Genomic DNA, 18,558 nt, shown 5'->3' with positions numbered 1-18,558 from the left:
TAATTTGTAGACGGCCCTAAGCACTCGTCTTACTGCAGCAGCAACAACAGCAGAGAGCAGAAGCCAGCAGGCAAGTGTTATTTACATAAACTTCTGGTGTACTTACAAACTTTCCAATCCATCGTTTTATGAGTGCATAACCTATTTGTACTACTTGTAGACGTTTGGTATCATTTCGGGCATTATTAGTGGGGTAATTTACGAGATACAAACGTGGGTCCGTTAGCCCCTGCGCTAAGCTATTCAGCTGATAACGCTACTCTACGCTAACTCTCCCAATGTTAGACCCAGGTGAAAAAAGCTTCTGGGTGTTTGTTTGGCTCGAGGTCATGGTGCAAAGGACCCTAGGGTGAATTACTCCGAACCATCACTTTAAGGATATGTGAGGTCTGCGGTTCATCATTGCTGTGATGAAAATGGTTAAATTAATGCAATTGTTGTGGGGCAGTTATACTGTATATTGCATATGTTTGACACATTACATTTATTTACAACCCAAACTCCATTTACACTTCCAAATACTTAGTATTGCACACTGACTCATTTTACATTCACTCATTATGGTGACATGCACAGTTTAAGAGTTATTATGAGCAATAAAATGCAGTAATGCAGTCTATGGATGTCTATTCAGTCCTATTGTATTTATAATACAGCAACTGTATAAAGTATGTACAAATTCCATTCAAACTTGCTCAGTATTGCACTCTGATCAAGGTGAATAATGTGTGAATAAGCCTATAAAACAGATCTGTACCGTTCATCATTCGTAATATACCATATTGCATTAAAGCCTGATCCTGAAGTGCTTTAAAGCTTCATTCACTTCCATTGCATCTGTAATACAGCCATAACATTAAGGACGAAATAAAGGTACTTTATTGTCACATACACATACATGTAGCAAAATTCATTCTCTGCACTTTAACCCATCCCTCGAGGGAGTAGTGGGCAGCCACTTACAGCGCCCAGGGATCCACTCCAGATCTGAGCTAGTGCCTTGATCAACGCCACTGACTGGAGAACCTAATCTATATGTTTTTGATGGTGGGGAAACTGGAGCACCTGGAGGAAACCCATGCAGAAAACCGGAGAACATGCAAACTCCACACAGAAAGGCCCGGGACGACTGGGATTCGAACCCAGAACCTTCTTGCTGACAATATAAGTATAGCTATATAGTTTTAATACAATCAGTAAATAGAAAACAGTTTTAGCCTTGTTTTGTTGCATGTGGAAAAAAACCCACAATTGGCTAACCAAATAGTCAATAAAATAAATGTATAAAAGTTGGTAACTTTATTAATTTATACTGACTCCTTTGGGTTATATAGTTTAACATAGGCAACTTTGGGTGAACACTGAAACACTCAATGACTCCTTGTGTAAACTTATTAACATTAACCACCAAGGACAAGCGGTTGTTGCACTGGTATTGCACAATTACTTCTGTTGTGGTGAAAAAGATCACAAAAGACACGAATGTTCTTGCACCACAGCTACAAAAAACAGTAACCATGGAACCATCATTAAGACTTCTTGTCTTCAAATAGACAGTGTACTGACTTTTTAAGAAGTACTACTAAAAAGTGACGACAAATACCTGTTCTCGTATTCTTTGTTTAATCTTTGTTTGCTATTACACAACTGATGCTGTCTACCCTAACCACCTAAAGTCTTTATTGCTTGCAGCGTAAAAGGAACTACATTCACAAGCTCGGTTTATTTACTGAGAATTTGACTGTAGAAGTTTCCCCTTTGGCATACTGGAGCATGAAATCAGACAGGAATTTAATTCTGGGAGCTGATAGGCTGCAAAAATCTCCACCCTGTACGGATTGTTGGAAGAATGTGAGACAATTATCTGTCTCACATACACTCTCTCTACCCCCAGATTGATGTGTTGAGTAATGGCTGCCAATATGTGTACACCTTTTTCAGAGCGCAAAGCCTGCAAACAATAGCAGTTAAAATATGTGCTCTGTTTTGAGAGCCATCGGCATTATGAAGAAGGATACATAAAATACTGTTGTCTTTGGGGTCATTCATTTTAATGCTTTATTTAACAGGTCCACAATTACCTATCAAATTACCTAGAAGGTATCGTGGATAGAACTATGTAATGTGGTACTAATTACAGGGACATTACCAATGTATTCATAAAAATAGCTTAATTTAATTCAAACCAAAGTAAATATTATAAACAATAAATGTTATGCTTGCATGTCAACAAATTTTTATTTTCCTCATGTTCTGACCTGCTGTACACTAACTAAAGACTCCTATAAATTAGTAACAATAGACTTCTTGGAAATGATGGGAGGAATTATTCAGCAATCATAGACCTGTTAAATAAAGCATTTCCAATTACAGTACTTTGACAGGTTCATGTATGTAACCCAGTGGATCTGAATACTGAAAGTAGTGCATGAGGAGTTTAAAGTATTGGATCACATTGGCCTTGCTGCACGCTCACAGACTGGCCGATGTCCAGGCTCACCAGCTGGACATTCCTCTCCCTTCATGTCCCACTGTCCCTGATTAGAGACACCTACTGCACAAGGACATGTTACGGATCAGGGCAAAACATTGATAATACTGAAAGGGAAAGCTCATTTTATTTGTTTTTTTTTTCCTCTTATTTTTCTATTTGTCAAAATAACCTAGTATTTCTTATTGTTATTATTAAGAGTATAATAGGGGTCATCTTTGGTAGAGAGGACATACATGTTTATGTTTACCCTGACTTTCTGTAAAAGTTACTTTAGATATTGGTTGAGTCCTTGTTATTTCTCTCATGGTAGCAGTGGTATTGGTGTAATACACATCAGTATCTTACATATGTGTTTAAACATGTGTTGCCTGTTACAACCTTCACTCTAGTTAAAAAAACAGTCAGACTTTGCCCACTCAGACTCACCTGAACCAGGAACAAGGATGTGTAAAAGTAACATACCAACAGTAAATGCCACTCTCTTCATCCCAAGAGGTGATTGTATCACTTCCTTATTCATTTCCTGTCTTATTATGTTTGGTGAACAAAAGAGCAGAGAAACAAAACATGTTCAAACCGTAAAAAAAAACTAAACAGAAGATCAATGGAATTTTGAGTTCTAGAAAAAAGTGATTCAACTTTTCACTGCAGTCTTAAACCTACCTAAACTGAACTTTATGAAAAGTGGGTCACTTTTAAAGTCAAGACAGTTCAATCAAACAATTCAAGCCACCAGTAGAGCAAGAGCATCTGGCCATTTCAGCTGTAGTTCTTTTTGTGTTTTGTTGTATTTTACAGTATATATGCCTGTGTGTGAGACCAAAAAAATGATGAAAGGATAACATCCACAGAGTCTTGGATACGGTCAGCAGTTCCTTTTCCTCAATACAGGCCAAGCAACATACCATTCTTCTTTTTCTTTTAGCCAGATGATAAAAAGTTTCAACAAACAAATCTGTCACGCAATACTAACACTATAAGAGTATTGTCATGCATGCATTTATTTGATTACACAATATATAACATGTGACGTTTAGAAACCTTGGTATAGTGCATTGTGGGCTAAACTGTGGTGTGATAAATTGTACTCTCTGTGATAACATTCTGGATGAGAAGGCATGTTTCTCCATGCTGCAAACCTGTTACCACACCATGCAGGTAAAAGGGTATCAGGTATCAAAAGACACGGAACCTTTATGCTAATAAACAAGTGGGTGCTTGTGTTTTTTTGCATAATTCACTTGATTTTGTTTGTCACTTACTGAATTGTTGTTCATATCACAGCGCACTGTCACATGTTCAGGCACAAAAACTAAAATGAAAACAAGGATGTTAGCCGGAAATTCAAGTGTTTTCTCTTCATTCACAAAGAATGCATGTTTCCTTGCTGCAGCAGGAATAGCACAGTACGGCCTTTGAGCTCCAAATGAATTGCCACTTACAGAATTGCTGCTGTTATTTCTTTCATTGATCAGCTCCAGTTGTGGGAATGAGAGACTGCATGCATTACACTTCCATAACTCATGTTTTGCAAATGGATTTCAAAAATCAACTTCATTATTTACTATCTTAAGAAAGTAAGTTTGCTGTTTACCTAAATTGCTTGAATGCACAGACCAAAAATAAGTACATGAACCATCAAAGTGTACAATTACTTCTGCATTCACATAAAATAAATCAGAATCTAATTAAAGTGTTGAAGTGTTTTACATGATTATACTTTAAGCTAAAGAAACACTTGTGCACCATGTGCTCTGATGGCAGGATTACAATTATTTTTGTGTATACAAGCCAAAGGGTTCCAAACAGTATTTGGTTGTGTAATTTTTAAATTAGTCTGTTAATATTTAAACTGGGAATTGTGAGGCTGCTTGACGCACATAACCATGGGCGTGGTTCAATCATTGACGTGTTTGGATCTCTGGATATTGTCCTATTATGTTCAACTTTCCGCAGTCTGGTCAGATGCAGCCAAAAAAGATCATTCTAAGCTCCAAAAAGCTCACAATAAAGGTGGAAGGCACACATCGCACTGCCCTCTAGTTGTGAGGCGGAGTGCAGAGAGAATGCATGCAATCTAATGAGTTTCTTTAGAAATATATGTTATAGTAAACCAAATTGTTTGTACTCGCAAATAAATTATGTGAGAGACCAACATAAGCACACTAACAGGCAGGGGTTATCTAGTTAAACAAACACCCAGAACAGATGCACTATGCAGATCACAACGTGGAATGAATTAGCAACAATTTTTCATTGAAGCACCCAGTAAGCCAAGTTTCAAAAGACCACTAAAAATACATATTTACAACGACCCCAATGTTAATTAACCAAACTGAACAACTATGATGGAATGCAATGTGATGTGTTGTGGTGCTTTGTTTTTCACTTGACTTTCAATTGTCTTGAACATGTTTTTATTGAGTATTTTTATTTGTGTTATATGTCTTGTTTAATGTTATCTTTCGTTGTATGTGTACCTCAGGAAGATTAGCTGCTACCTTACTGGAAGCTGATAATGTGGATCCAAATAAAGAATAAATCTAGCCTTTAATCTTATTTACTTATTTATGACATAAACAGAATGATCTCAACTGCTCTCCTTTAACAATTGTGGCCAACTAACTACAAAGCACATATGAGGCTCTTATCATGTCAACCTTATTGCCTTTGGGAATGTTCCTCAGCATACACCTACATTATATATCCTTTATACACACACTAACACACACAAGTACATGAACGTTAAGCAACACTGTCACTAAACTTTGACAATAAGAACTTTGTTTTTGACTGTGTAACCACAGTTATAGAAAAGTTGGAGAAGGATATGCATTAGGCAAATATTAAATAATTCTTTATGTGTTCTCGAGGAAACATTAACCTGTAGACTATATTCTTAGAATGTCCCTTCGCTTCTGTATTTGACAACCCTTGAGGCAAACCATGTTGTAACTGACAATGCAGTCATTTTTATGCAATCACGAACAGTCTACGAGTCTGCACATTTCCTTAATGGTTGTTTCAGTTTTGTCTCTAAAAATAAATTAGTTCGACATTGTCGTCACTGCAGCCTTGCCTGGCACTCCCGCCTTAAAGCTGTGGAACAATGGAGCAATATTCCCTCTAAATAAGTTGACAGAGCACGTCTTAAAAATCTGAGGAAGACGGACGTTGTGAAATGTTTCTCTCAAAAACGAATCCATTATATGAAAATCATTGTGAATTACATAAGAGCTTTCAAACATGATGGTTATGTTGCTTTCTTCCAAAAGAAATAAAACTGCTTTATACATTATATATGCCTGAATATATTCAGAAACAGTACACGCATAGTGTTTGTGTGACTCAGATCTTGTCAGACTTTAGGTCATATACTTCATCCCTAGTATGCTGTCATCAGTAGACATTCACATGACACACAACACACTAATTATTTCAGAGTGAAATAAGTTATGAAGTCACTTTATATTACCAGAAACATTACCTCAGCCACAGGTCTATAATAATGGCAGCGTTTTGGTTTGATGTCACATTTTTATAACATATGTACAACAAAATACCTGCAACAGAGAAGGAACATTAATTAAGGAAATAATTTCAGTTTTTACATCCGAATAGCAAGTACATTTAACTTAGCATATTTTTATTTCACTTTAAAGGCCCCGTGGCATGACAATTTCACTTTATGAGGTTTTTTAACATTACAGTTTTTTTCCATTGCTAAATGACAGTGGGCACAACTGGAGCCACGTGCAAAACTCTAACTACAGTCTGCACAGCAGCAGTTCATGTAGACCAAACTCAAGTTCGTTTTTCATTGCTTGAACATAGATTTCAAACTCTACACACTTATCCCATGACTTTAACCACAACGTGCACAACGCTGTAGATTTACAGCACTTTGTTCAAATGCTAACATACTGCTGTCAAAACTGTTAACCACACATTCAAAACAGAATAGATTTAAGCCTGGTGCCTATCAAACACTGCTGATTGGAATTTTAGCTGAAAGCCTAAGCAGGTGTCTTGTTTTAGACTAGTTAGTGAACATATATGGTATTTATATAGAGAAAGCTCAGAAAGCCTTTTTTTGTATACAAACACCAAATAAGAATGAAACAATTATACACTGTACCGTTTGAGAGAAACAGGTAAAAGAGCAAAGATACAATATGTCCAGGTAAGATGTCTGAGGTTATGTACACAGCTATAAACAAAAAGTGAAAAACACTATATTTTTACAATAGTAAAACTGCATTCTTACTGTTTTTCAGAAAATAATGGAGGTGAAAGCAATGGTAACACCACATTCATTTGTATTTAGAGATGATTCAGACATCCAATGTGATGAAGAAAACTTGCCACATGATGCTGGAGAGAGGCAGGATTAGTCACACGATTCTTTGGTACTGTTACGTATGTACCTTTAGTTTTTTTCCCAGTAATTCCATAAATTACTAGAAACAAAATACTTTATTGAAGAAAACTGCAGATTTTCATTCCTTCTTGTTTACCTTACGTAAAATTGGTATGTTATACAATCTATATTTTTTCCTTAAATAAACTATTGAGTAGTGTCAAGTCACTCAAATTGTTCAAACTGTAAAGATGAGAAAGTTTGTAATTTCTGTATTGGTGTTTGACGCTAGTGTTTTTACCCTCAGTGTGTTCTGAGAGACAGTGTGTGTTATCTCAGTGAGGCCTGTGCATACTGTTTGGCTGCACTGAGCCTGTTTTGAGACATGTGTTAAGAGTTGTGTTGAGTTTTGCAGGTGATGTGAACTGTTTAGCTCAGGTGACTGTTGGTAGTGCAGACTGTGGCTTGAGTTTTGCACATGTGACTCAGTTGTGCCCACTGTTGTTTAGCAATCAAAATATTTTTAAATATGCGTTCCCCCAGCCTGCCTATGGTCCCCCAGTGGCTAGAAATGGCGATAGGTGTAAACCGAGCCATGGGTATCCTGCTCTGCCTTTGAGAAAATGAAAGTTCAGATGGGCTGATCTGGAATCTCCTCCTTATGAGGTCATAAGGAGCAAGGTTACCTCCCCTTTCTCTGCTTTGCCCGCCCAGAGAATTTGGCCCACCCATGAGAAAGAGAGAGACATCATGGCTTTCAAACAAGCAAAGTGGCAGTTGGTCAAGGCCACACCCCCACCCTCCACCTTGCCCCCCTCCTCCTCAATAGCTACAGACACAGAAATGGCACATACTAAGGAAAGCTCATTGTGGGACTGGCTCTAGTGGCTGTAATTCTGCACCAAGGCTGAATTTCAGGAAAGAGACTTCAGATACAGTATTAGGGGACCACTAAGGTCTATATAAAAGCATCCAAAGATCACCATGTCATGGGACCTTTAAACTAAAAGCCCAGTGTATTATTTTATAATGATGACAGCACATTGCATCTGAGATACATCAAGACTAAAACATCACGTTAAAAAAACAGTTTCTTCCCCTCTGCAGTAACATCAACTCTTAACCAAGTAGAACTTATGATTGCCGATGCAGATGATAAACTATATAATTTTTTTTTTATGTTTTGGTGCTGTATAGTTTATGCACCTTTTTACTCTCTTTACCAATCCAGAGTATTTTACCATAATGCACTTTGAGAAAAAAGGGCTATACAATGGCAAAGAAGATGGTGGAAGTTGCCAGAGATAAGATAAGAACTCTTTGCAGTTTTAAAAGGCCGTCATAAATGACTCAAGGAGTCAACAGATTAAAATGTTTTTACAATCACTTTGGCACTAATTTCAGAACCTTGACGTCATTTTTCAAAACTCTAGACACAAAACTCACAACCAATGATCAAAATGCACATTTTTCAAAACTCTAACATTTTTTTTCAGTTGCTTGGATACAATACACATAAACCTAAGATCATTTGTTCATTTAACAAAGATCACCTGTTCAATATGACACAACTTAACATCAAAGTACTACTATTTCAAAAGGCAATTCACACATTACATTTCAGATGATTGTCTATTCATTTCATTAAAATTATCTAACTATCAATTGATACAACTGCTCAAAATGATAAGTAACTGTTGCATTACTCTTACAGTTTTTTACAATTGCTTACAAACTAAAATTAAAACTTTCCCAAAAGTAGCAAAACATTACACTCAAGAAGCAAAGCACTAGCCTAGATCTGCATAACTGTAAGCACATTGTCAGCTTCACACTTTTTGCAAAACATCACACAGTGATTTGCAAAACACTAAACACTAAATGCATTTGACACAGAAATTTATCATGATGTCATTTCCTTGCAATTTCAAAGCAAAGGCTTTCAAATTAACACACCCATGAACCAATTGGTTAAACACAGCCACCAGGTGACAGCCACCAGGTATGAAAACACATGATTGCTTAATTGTAGACACACCAATCAGGTTTAAGCGCTATATAAAATGCAGCAGGTAAGTTCACCTGCCCTCAACCAAAATGGAAGGAGTCAGAAGAAAAAGACTGAGAGTGACAGGGAGAATCCACAGAGGAGGAGAAGGAGGTAGAGGAAGAGGAAGAGGCCCACCCAGAGGTAGAGGCCGAGGTGGAGGTAGAGGAAGAGGGAGAGGGAGAGGGAGAGGGAGAGGGAGAGGGAGAGGGAGAGGGAGAGGGAGACGTGAAGCCGGAGAATATGCTCAAAGAAGAAGAGGACCAAATTTATCAAATGAAAGTCGCGCAACACTAGCGGACCATGTTGTGAACCATGGATTGACGCTGAGGGAGGCTGGACTAAGAGTTCAGCCAAATCTTAGTAGATATACAGTGGCATCTGTCATGAGGACATTTCGACAAGGAAACAGGTAAAAGAAGATCTGTCTACAGTTACAGTAATCAGCTGCTCATTGTATGCACCATATCAGCACTTTTGATACCACTCCGTGTGACATTTGAGGATTGAGGGTCGAGAACGACAAGGAGGAAGGGGGCCCTTATTCACGCGAGGGTTTATGATCTCCGGCCCCAGGCTCAGGTACCCCTCATTCAGGCCATGGAGGACGCCTGTGACCAAGTCGACGTCGCAGCTGCGCAAGGATGGATTCGACATTCAAGACGGTTGTCTTGCCAATGAGGATGTTTGCCTGTGATGTTGATGAAATTCTCTGGTCAGATCCAGCTAGGCGAAGAGATAAAGTCTAGTATTTTTCCGTGTATTTCTGTGTATTTTTGTGATTGTAACCTGTACTGGATACTGTATTTTATGTTTGTCTGTTGTTTGCTGAGCTAACAGTGTTATGCACACTACTGTAGGAGCATGAAAACTGGGACATGTTTTGTTGTGATTCTCCATGTTGACATGTTGACTGATTTGGGTATATGGAGAGAAATAAATGATATTTTCCTCAGTCTGCAGCATTGGTCTAGTGTAGTGTGTGGTGAACTTATTGTAAATTTTCACTTTCTCTGTGTACTTCATTTACAGTACTCTAATCACTGAGAAGTATAATTGCTAAAAGTGTTTCAGGTTAGCAACAGCAGTGTGTAACTGGTTCAAACAGGATTAAGTCATATGGAACGTGTGTGTTTCATATGGTAACAAAATATGTTTTTTATAAATTAGTGTATAGTTTCATTTTGCAAAGGGTTTGAGGTTTTCTGCTAATTGGGTGTGTGGTTGTGCTAATTGTATGTAGTGTTTTGAAAAAGACTGTCCCTGTTTTCAAAATTGTGCTTAAGCAATTGAAAAAAACTGTAATGCATAGTTGTATGGAAACAGACAACCAATATTCAATTTTTAGATCATAAAAGTAAAAAAAAAATGTCAAGATAACAAGACTACATTATCTGTGGATGTAATATTTAATCATCATTCTTTACTGTAATGTATTAGGGCCGTTACAGAGTCAACGCATCGGTACGCATACGCGTCCGCAAGGCTACGCATCACTACGCTTCGGCCGGCATTATGCGTCGATGCGTAGCCAAATGTGTCGTCCCAGTTTTTGATATGCGACGCGCCGATGTGCACAATACTATGCGTTGTCGATGGGGACGACACTGCACGTATTGTACATAAAAAATTTTGAATCAACTTAGCGGAGCAAATTCATCAAACATAGGACTACTGAGTCATATTTTTCGGTATGTATCAATGTTGTGTGTGTGTAGTCTATGCTGTGTGCCCTCATCAAGAGGCGAGAGAGAGACCCAAATGTATCTATATATTTTTAAAACCTGCTAAACCATGTTTTAGCGACCTTTTATCAATGTATTGGTCAGTGCTACCCAATCGTAGCATACTGTACTGGTGGGGAAACATGCCAGCATCTGATAAAAAGAAGTCAGCCAGCCAGCTGCTCCCTGACAAGAGCCACTCTCCGGGAGGGTCTGGCTCATGGGGTCTGGCTCTGCCGACCGAACACCGTGGAGCACTCTGCTACCCCCTGTTGCGTGGGCGGTGTATTGCATTTCACGCATCGCCCGTGACGCTTGGGTCTACTTGCGTCCGCTGTTTAGACTATGAAAGGGAGTGCGTCGCTCGCGTTGCTTGTTCGCATTGCTCGCGTTGCTCGCGTTGACTCTGTAACGGCCCTTACTGTTTATCAAACACTGTTTCTATGCTCCCATGTACCACCTTTAAGACTATTTACAGTATTGACAGTACTGCACTGTATGCATGCAGGCCCTTGGAATTACTTGTCCAATTATGCCAACTGATGATTGAGGTATATAATTTATAAATACTTTATATATAAAGTACTGTATATAAACTGCTATATACTGCTGAGTGGCCAGCAGATCAGACTGTGATTGTACTGGGCAGCTTCCAGGTATGAATGTGTGAATGTGATAGGTTGTTGTTGCAAATGAGAATTACCTGGATAAATAAAGGTTAAATAAATAAATAAATAAATAAATAAATAAATAAATATATACTGGATGAGGAGGAGGGAGGGGCGAGCTAGTCTCGTTTTGTTTGAAAATACTTTGAACGTCAACAAGAATAACGTCACCCAACATCGCTTAGAGCACCTTTAAGAGTTTTTGAAAACATTTTACTCTTTGTTTTTACTCCTCAGGATTTTTTTTTTCCCGTCATTTGTAAAACCACTTTGAAAACAGTGTGCACAATTTAAAGGGTAACTTCTGGTTTTTCAACCTGGACCCTATTTTTCTATGTTCTTGTTACTGATGGGGACAACAATCTTTGACATTGGTCCAGTATAAAGCGTGATCGCTGCAGTGGGCAGCTGCCAAACAAGCTTCAGTGTAAGTCATAGGACAATTGCGCACTTTCATTTTACGTCCAAGTGCTGTTTTTGCCGCTGACAGTCTCAGATTAATATTCTAATTGTCGTACAACATTACAGAGATACACCTTTTTTTTAAAGACTAAGAACCTTTTTGTTTAACATGAAACAGCCCAGAAATCACCATCACCAAACCCACCAGACTAAAAGTACTGTTTAGGATCTTACTCTTTAACAAAAAGGTCTATCTCTGATCCTTTCCATAATGTTGTCAGACACTTAGAATAATAATCTGAGCCTGTTAGCAGCAAAAACAGAACTTTTAGTGGATGCTAACTAACCATGCATAGTTGCCCTATATAACATTGCAACAACACCAATTTTCAAAGATAGATAGGAAAATGGGTTAGGAATAAACTTAATAACAAAGCACTAGCTCTTATTTTGCCTTTCACTTTGTGCCATGTTTGATTTAGACTATTTCAGGGAAATGGTGTTATTCTTTTTTATTTGCGTTGGGAGAGCACTGTTTGTGATAACAGTTCACACTATTTTGTATTTGCACTTTTAAATCTTAAATTGTCTTTGCCATGTCTACTATTTTACACACACACACACACACACACACACACACACACACACACACACACACACACACACACCACACACACACACACACACACACACACACACACACACACACACACACACTTTGGACACATCCACACAGTTTTTAGATAAACGAGAAGGCTTGAATGCTTGGTTTAAAGCCTTGTAACGTGTGTGTGTGTGTGTGTGTGTGTGTGCGTGCGTGCGTGCGTGCGTCCGTGCGTGCGTGTGTGCGCGTATGTGTGTGTGTCTGTGTGTGTAAAATACCTAGGTGTGTTACTTAATTATGATCACAAAAAGGATTCCAGTTTGTTTCTCTTCCTCCTTCCTTCTCCTCTCTCACGTACTGGAAACAATAATTGGGGAAATTCTTGACATTCTTCTTGGATTGAACAAGGAATACCACCTCACAGGTGCAACAAACAGAGAATGACCATTGACTCATATGGGTGCGTCTAGATTTCTAGGATACCAAAAAAGCACAACTGACACAATAAGGGCCTTTAGGTAGGTCTTGTTTCATTACCTGATCTTAAGATGGAGAACTGTTGTTAGAATATACTTTTTCAGTGCAGTATGTGCTAATAGCACAGGTGGAGGAAGGAGTCACATTATTTACTTAATCGTTCACTTAGCACTTTAAAAATAGTAATACACTACAGGTAAAATTCACAATTGTACCTAAGAAGGAAGAAGGAAAAATGTTCCCAACATGTAGGCTATTAATAGTATCAAAATAAAACATAATATGAAGCATGTCCACCATCAATGTTATTATGTTATTACATTTTTATTATTAATGCATTAACACATAAGCAGCATTTTAGTGTTGAACTGCTATAGGCATATTATGGTCTAAACAACTATTAAATGGCTGTCAGATACAAGTAGTAAAAGGTACACTATTTCCTTATGAAATGTAGTAGTGTAGAAGTATGAAGTGGAATAAAATGGAAATACTCAAGCAAAGTACAAGTGCTTCAAATGTGTACTAAACAGTCTTTTTTGAAAAATTCACTTTTTCTTACCACTGGCTAATAGTAAAATCTATCACGTATTTTCTAATTGCATGAAAATGCAAAAAAATGTAAGATATTTTTATAGATTTTAACTACTGCATCAATTTGCAAAATTTTCCACTGCCTTGATGCACCACTTACATCCCATAGACATATTTATATCTGTTGTTACATATATACAAGCTAAATATACTGTATGTACTATATGGTTACTATTTTTTATATATTTGTTTCTGTATTTGTTTATTTCATATTAATGTTCAATATGTTTGTTTGTTGGTTGATGTACGCACCAACCACCAAGGCAAATTCCTTGTAAGCAGTAATTGCTCTGATCCCACATACTTTGGACCCGTCTAGACAGTTTTTAGATAAACGAGAAGGCTTGAATGCTTGGTTTAAAGCCTTGTAACGTGTGTGTGTGTGTGTGTGTGTGTGTGTGTGTGTGTGTGTGTGTGTGTGTGTGTGTGTATGTGTGTAAAATACCTAGGCGTGTTACTTAATTACAATCACAAAAAGGATTCCAGTTTGTTTCTCTTCCTCCTTCCTTCTCCTCTCTCACTTACTGGAAACAATAATTATAAAGAAGTATGAAGTGTTCCCGTCAAATGATCATATTCTTGATTGGTTGTATTGCTTTGTCTGGGTAAAGCGTTTCAAAAAACATACATGCAAAGATTAAAAACAACAACAACAACAAACAACAAAACACATATGGGTGTGCCTCATACAGAGTATATGAAGTTGACTGAATACTGTAATTAAAATAAAGGCGAGACTGGCAGAAAGGGACATTTTGGGGAAATTCTTGACATTCTTCTTGGATTGAATAAGGAATACCCCCTCAGAGGTGCACCAAACAGGGAATGACCATTGACTCACATGCAATATGGTTTCTAAAAAGACAAGAAAGTTAATATCTTTATAAAGGAGAGGATAGTCAGCAAAATCCTTATCTGAACTCATATCAAAACAACTTTAGAATATTTAGTAAATCCCTTTGAAAACAGGTATCCGCAAGCAAATATCACACTTGTTTGAGTATTTTATTAACGTTTTAAGGCGAGACACTACAGGTGAATAGGGTAAAATTTTAAAATAATAGATATCAACATGAAACTTCCTCAGTTGATTACTTACATAAGTATATAAAAAAAATGTATTACAAGTTTTTGAAATGTGTATGTTTAATTATGCAAATTAGGCATTATCTCATTAAATATGCGTGATTTTGCATATATTTTCGGTAGATAGATCTGAAAATATGATAAAGCCAGGTGCAAAATTATTTTTTCATTTTGTTTACACACAAGATGAAAACAAAATTACAGAGGGATTTCAGGATATCTGCTTTCATTACCTAGAAAATCCAAATATACTGTCCATAGCCTTAAAAAATCGATTTTCGCTATATTTTTTTGCTTAAAATGTCACATAAATCAGGCCAGGAATGATTTATTAACAAATCCCTCTGTAAATATCTTCAGAATACTGCTAAGTGTATAACTGGAAAGTTTGGTGTACATAGGGGCTACATAGGCTGAGATGTTTATACTGGAGAATGACAAAAACCTAATTTTGAGAAAACGGCATTTAAAGATTTAAATAGGGGAATTTAATACATTTCTATTGGAAAAATTGCTCAAAAACAGAATAAATGCCCAGGCCCTTAGTAATAATAATACAGAATATTTCAAGCTCATGAAAATTGATTATTTAATAAAATGGCAGGCATATAAGGCCTACAAGTGCAGTAACTCATTGAATTAACATTTGCGTATCATGCACAAAGTTGCCAACAAAACCCACGCTAGACAGTTGTATGGACAGAACAAGACCAACAGTAGATGTCACAGCTTTCTAAAGTCTAATTGTCCACTCCAGCACCATATGTAGGCTAGTTTAGCTGTGCTTAGACTCTTGAGCCTATGTTTTACACTGGCAGTTGTGACAGCCTCAGCTTTCGAGATCCTGAGCATTTCAGTTTCTCTTGTTGAATTGACCATCACAACTGTGCTCTGAAGCCACAACTTCTCCATAACAGACAGCATGGCAGAGGCACCTTCATCAAGGTGGAGATGGCCATACTTAACAGAAAGCATGGCAGAGGCACCTTCATTGAAGGTGAAGATGGCCATACTTGCTGCTGCCTCAAGCTTACTTTCCCCACAAAACAGTCCCCTCAGTCAGCCGATGGAGAAGCTGACTAACCAGGCTCCCATCAGCACCGGTTCATAACAACACAACAGAACCAAACTAATTATGAATCATTCAAAAGACCAATATTTAGAACATTGGAGAAAGCAAACCAAGTAGACTAAATTGTTATTTGACCACCAACTAGGTCAGACAGACAGGTCAGTGAGAGAGAGAGAGACAGGCTCAGTGACCACCAGCTGGGTCAGACAGAGATGCATTTCCTCCTCCACTGGGAAAAACTATCTTCACTAAGAGAATTACACCTTGGAAAAATAGCCAAAAAAATAAAACTTCCCAAAGTTACCACCAGAAAAGAAGCTGGTAGTTCTCCTAGGAGGGGGGACAGCAGCTCTACTGACAGCTAAATATGGATCTGTCTGCCACAGCCTGAGGGACTCACAACCACTTAGGATCCCAAAATTATAGATTTGTTTAGTAGCCTATTATATAGTAATTATATTATACAACCATTTTAACTGTTGTGTAATGTAATTGTTTTGTAATATAGTGTGTTGTATCGCGATCAGTACAGTGTAGTTAGTATATATGTGACACATATGACATGTAGGCTATATGACTTTCTGTAAACTGCTTTGAGAGAGAGAGAGGGTCTGATTACCTCCGCTGTCCGAAAACTCCTGTTTTCTGAACGACAGTTGACACATCGACGTACTATGTGAAGGCATTTCATCATATGCGGTCTTAGTGTGTAATCCCCTGGGTCTTTTTACTAATAACAACTGTTTTCGTCTTCTCTGAGGTGATTTTCGACCGTTTTCGACGCATTTATTTTGACATTCTGAACTACCGCGGAAATGTCAGAGCGCGTCACGTGACCATTCTAAGCGAATCACGTTGTCAGGAATTGTCATCAGCCAATGAGATTGCGCATTTAGCGCTAAATCCCCCCTTTTACTTTCACGATTGGTTGCTGATGAAAAGGAAATGACCATATTTGGATCCGACAGCATTGTAGAGGAGAGAGAGAGCTTTCCAACGGTATATGAGATGACAGGGTGCAGACAGCGATCGTGGAGCAGCGGGATGATTTAGAACGCCAACTTCTGTTGAATTTAGGAGAAATCTACCGACGCAAACTGACAAAGTTTAGTAAAATAAAGACCTAAATGTGTATTTTTGACTTTTTATCACCTAAAGTCTGAAAGAAGATATGTAATTGAACATAAATAGCCAAAAATCTCAAAATTGACCAGTGAAAAAAAACGATGTTTTTGCCTGCCGTGTCTCGCCTTAAATAACCAGGTGAAGTGCAGCCTGTTCTTACGAATACATCTTAAAACAGAAATTACTAAATGGTGTGTAAATAATATGAAAACCAGATAATTACAGCTAGTTGTATGAGGTAAGTAAGGGAACTTAGTATTTGTGGTATGAATTGTTGGCTATGTGACAAAGCAACAATCCAGCTGAAACGCCTCACAGGGGATTTGAGGGTTTGTGTTGACATTTTCATAGCCCTGCGTGTGGTGTGCTTATAAAGACATACTTTATGGATCCAACAATGGGGAAATTAGTTTTTTTCCTCTGTTGTTAGTTCATTACACCCAGAAGTGCCGCTAGGGTGCGTCTAGATTTCTAGGCTACCAAAAAAGCACAACTGAGACAATAAGGGCATTTAGGTGGGTCTTGTTTCATTACCTGATCTTAAGATGGAGAACTGTTGTTGGAATATACTTTTTCAGTGCAGTATGTGCAATATTTCATATTAATGTTCAATATGTTTGTTTGTTGGTTGATGTACGCACCAACCACCAAGGCAAATTCCTTGTAAGCAGTAATAGGCATAATTGCTCTGATCCCACATACTTTGGACCCGTCTACACAGTTTTTAGATAAACGAGAAGGCTTGAATGCTTGGTTTAAAGCCTTGTAACGTGTGTGTGTGTGTGTGTGTGTGTGTGTGTGTGTGTGTGTGTGTGTGTGTGTGTGTGTGTGTGTGTGTGGCTAATTATAGTAAAAAACTATCATGTATTTTCTAATTGCATAAAAAACTCGGTTTAAATTTAAGACATGTTTATAGATCAATTTGCATCAATTTGCAAAGTTTTCCACTGCCTTGATACACTCTTAATAGTAAAGATTGCTAACGGTGCAACACTGCTGACACCTGGCGGTAATGGTGCGTACATTTTATTTCTATGGTTGCGTCACTACAGTTTAAAGTTTTTTTTAAAGTTTTCACTCAAATATCTAGATAGATTCATATCATTTCAATAATTTCCTCCTGATTGCTCAACTGGAAAGCATTTTATTTAATCATACTTGTACAATATTATCTTTGTGACATCGCAGTTTTACTCATAGAAGTTATTAAAGGTACAACTTTCCCTTTAAGAAATTCGCCCAGACGCTCAGCGCCCAATCGCGGCGCGTAAACTGAACTTTATTGTTGTCAGCAACTACCAGCGAATATAGTTGTAAGCTAACGTTAGCCGAAAGGTGAGCTAACAGTAGACTATTGTTTGTCTCATTCACCGTTATAAAGAAGTAGTAATCAGTTACATTTAGTTGTAACGATCAGGAGAGTCGCTCTCACGGGCTGTTTGTCTCCAATATCAGGAAAGATGACTTCTGCACCGGTGAGTGTAACTGTTATGTTAGCTGCATGGTACACTGAAGTTGGTTTCCTGTTTGTAGCTTCACAGGCGCTGTTTACAAGTAAACGGTAGCAATTAAATAGTTATTTTATATGATATGGGAACTTTCCTCTCAAACATGTCACAATAAATATCTACGTTACACGTCTGTACAGGTCAAGTCTGCAGCTCAACTCTAGCAACTAAAACATCAAACTGTGTGTGTGTGTGTGTGTGTGTGTGTGTGTGTGTGTTTTAACGCTTTGTTGTGTAACATAATGTTAAAAGTGAATTACTATTCCGTCTGTCTGTATGCTTTCACTGCAATCGATACCTTTACACTTGTGTAAAAGCCTACTGTACAGTCTTGAAATCCACACAGGCAAGGCTGTATATTAAATAATGATTATTAATAATGAGTTTTGTATGCTGC

The 18,558-nt window shown here is 37.8% G+C and overlaps 1 protein-coding gene across 2 annotated transcripts in view; it reads left to right on the top strand.

The window, feature by feature from the left end:
- The first annotated feature begins 16,578 nt into the window (after nt 1–16,578).
- poc1a (POC1 centriolar protein A) overlaps nt 16,579–18,558 on the top strand; it is a 42,286-nt gene continuing 40,306 nt past the window's right edge. The window contains exon 1 of one of the 2 annotated variants that reach the window (XM_039799031.1): nt 16,579–16,791. Coding sequence is in view for 1 of the 2 variants with exons in the window: in XM_039799030.1 (XP_039654964.1) it covers nt 18,114–18,128 (15 nt within the window). In the remaining variant the exon portion in view is untranslated. Of the gene's footprint in view, nt 16,792–17,908; nt 18,129–18,558 lie in introns of those variants that run through there. The other variant, XM_039799030.1, reaches the window with a different exon arrangement.

This window comes from Perca fluviatilis, chromosome 4, assembly GCF_010015445.1.
Source record: "Perca fluviatilis chromosome 4, GENO_Pfluv_1.0, whole genome shotgun sequence".
Classification (NCBI taxonomy): domain Eukaryota; kingdom Metazoa; phylum Chordata; class Actinopteri; order Perciformes; family Percidae; genus Perca; species Perca fluviatilis.
This window is presented reverse-complemented; position numbering and strand designations above follow the sequence as displayed.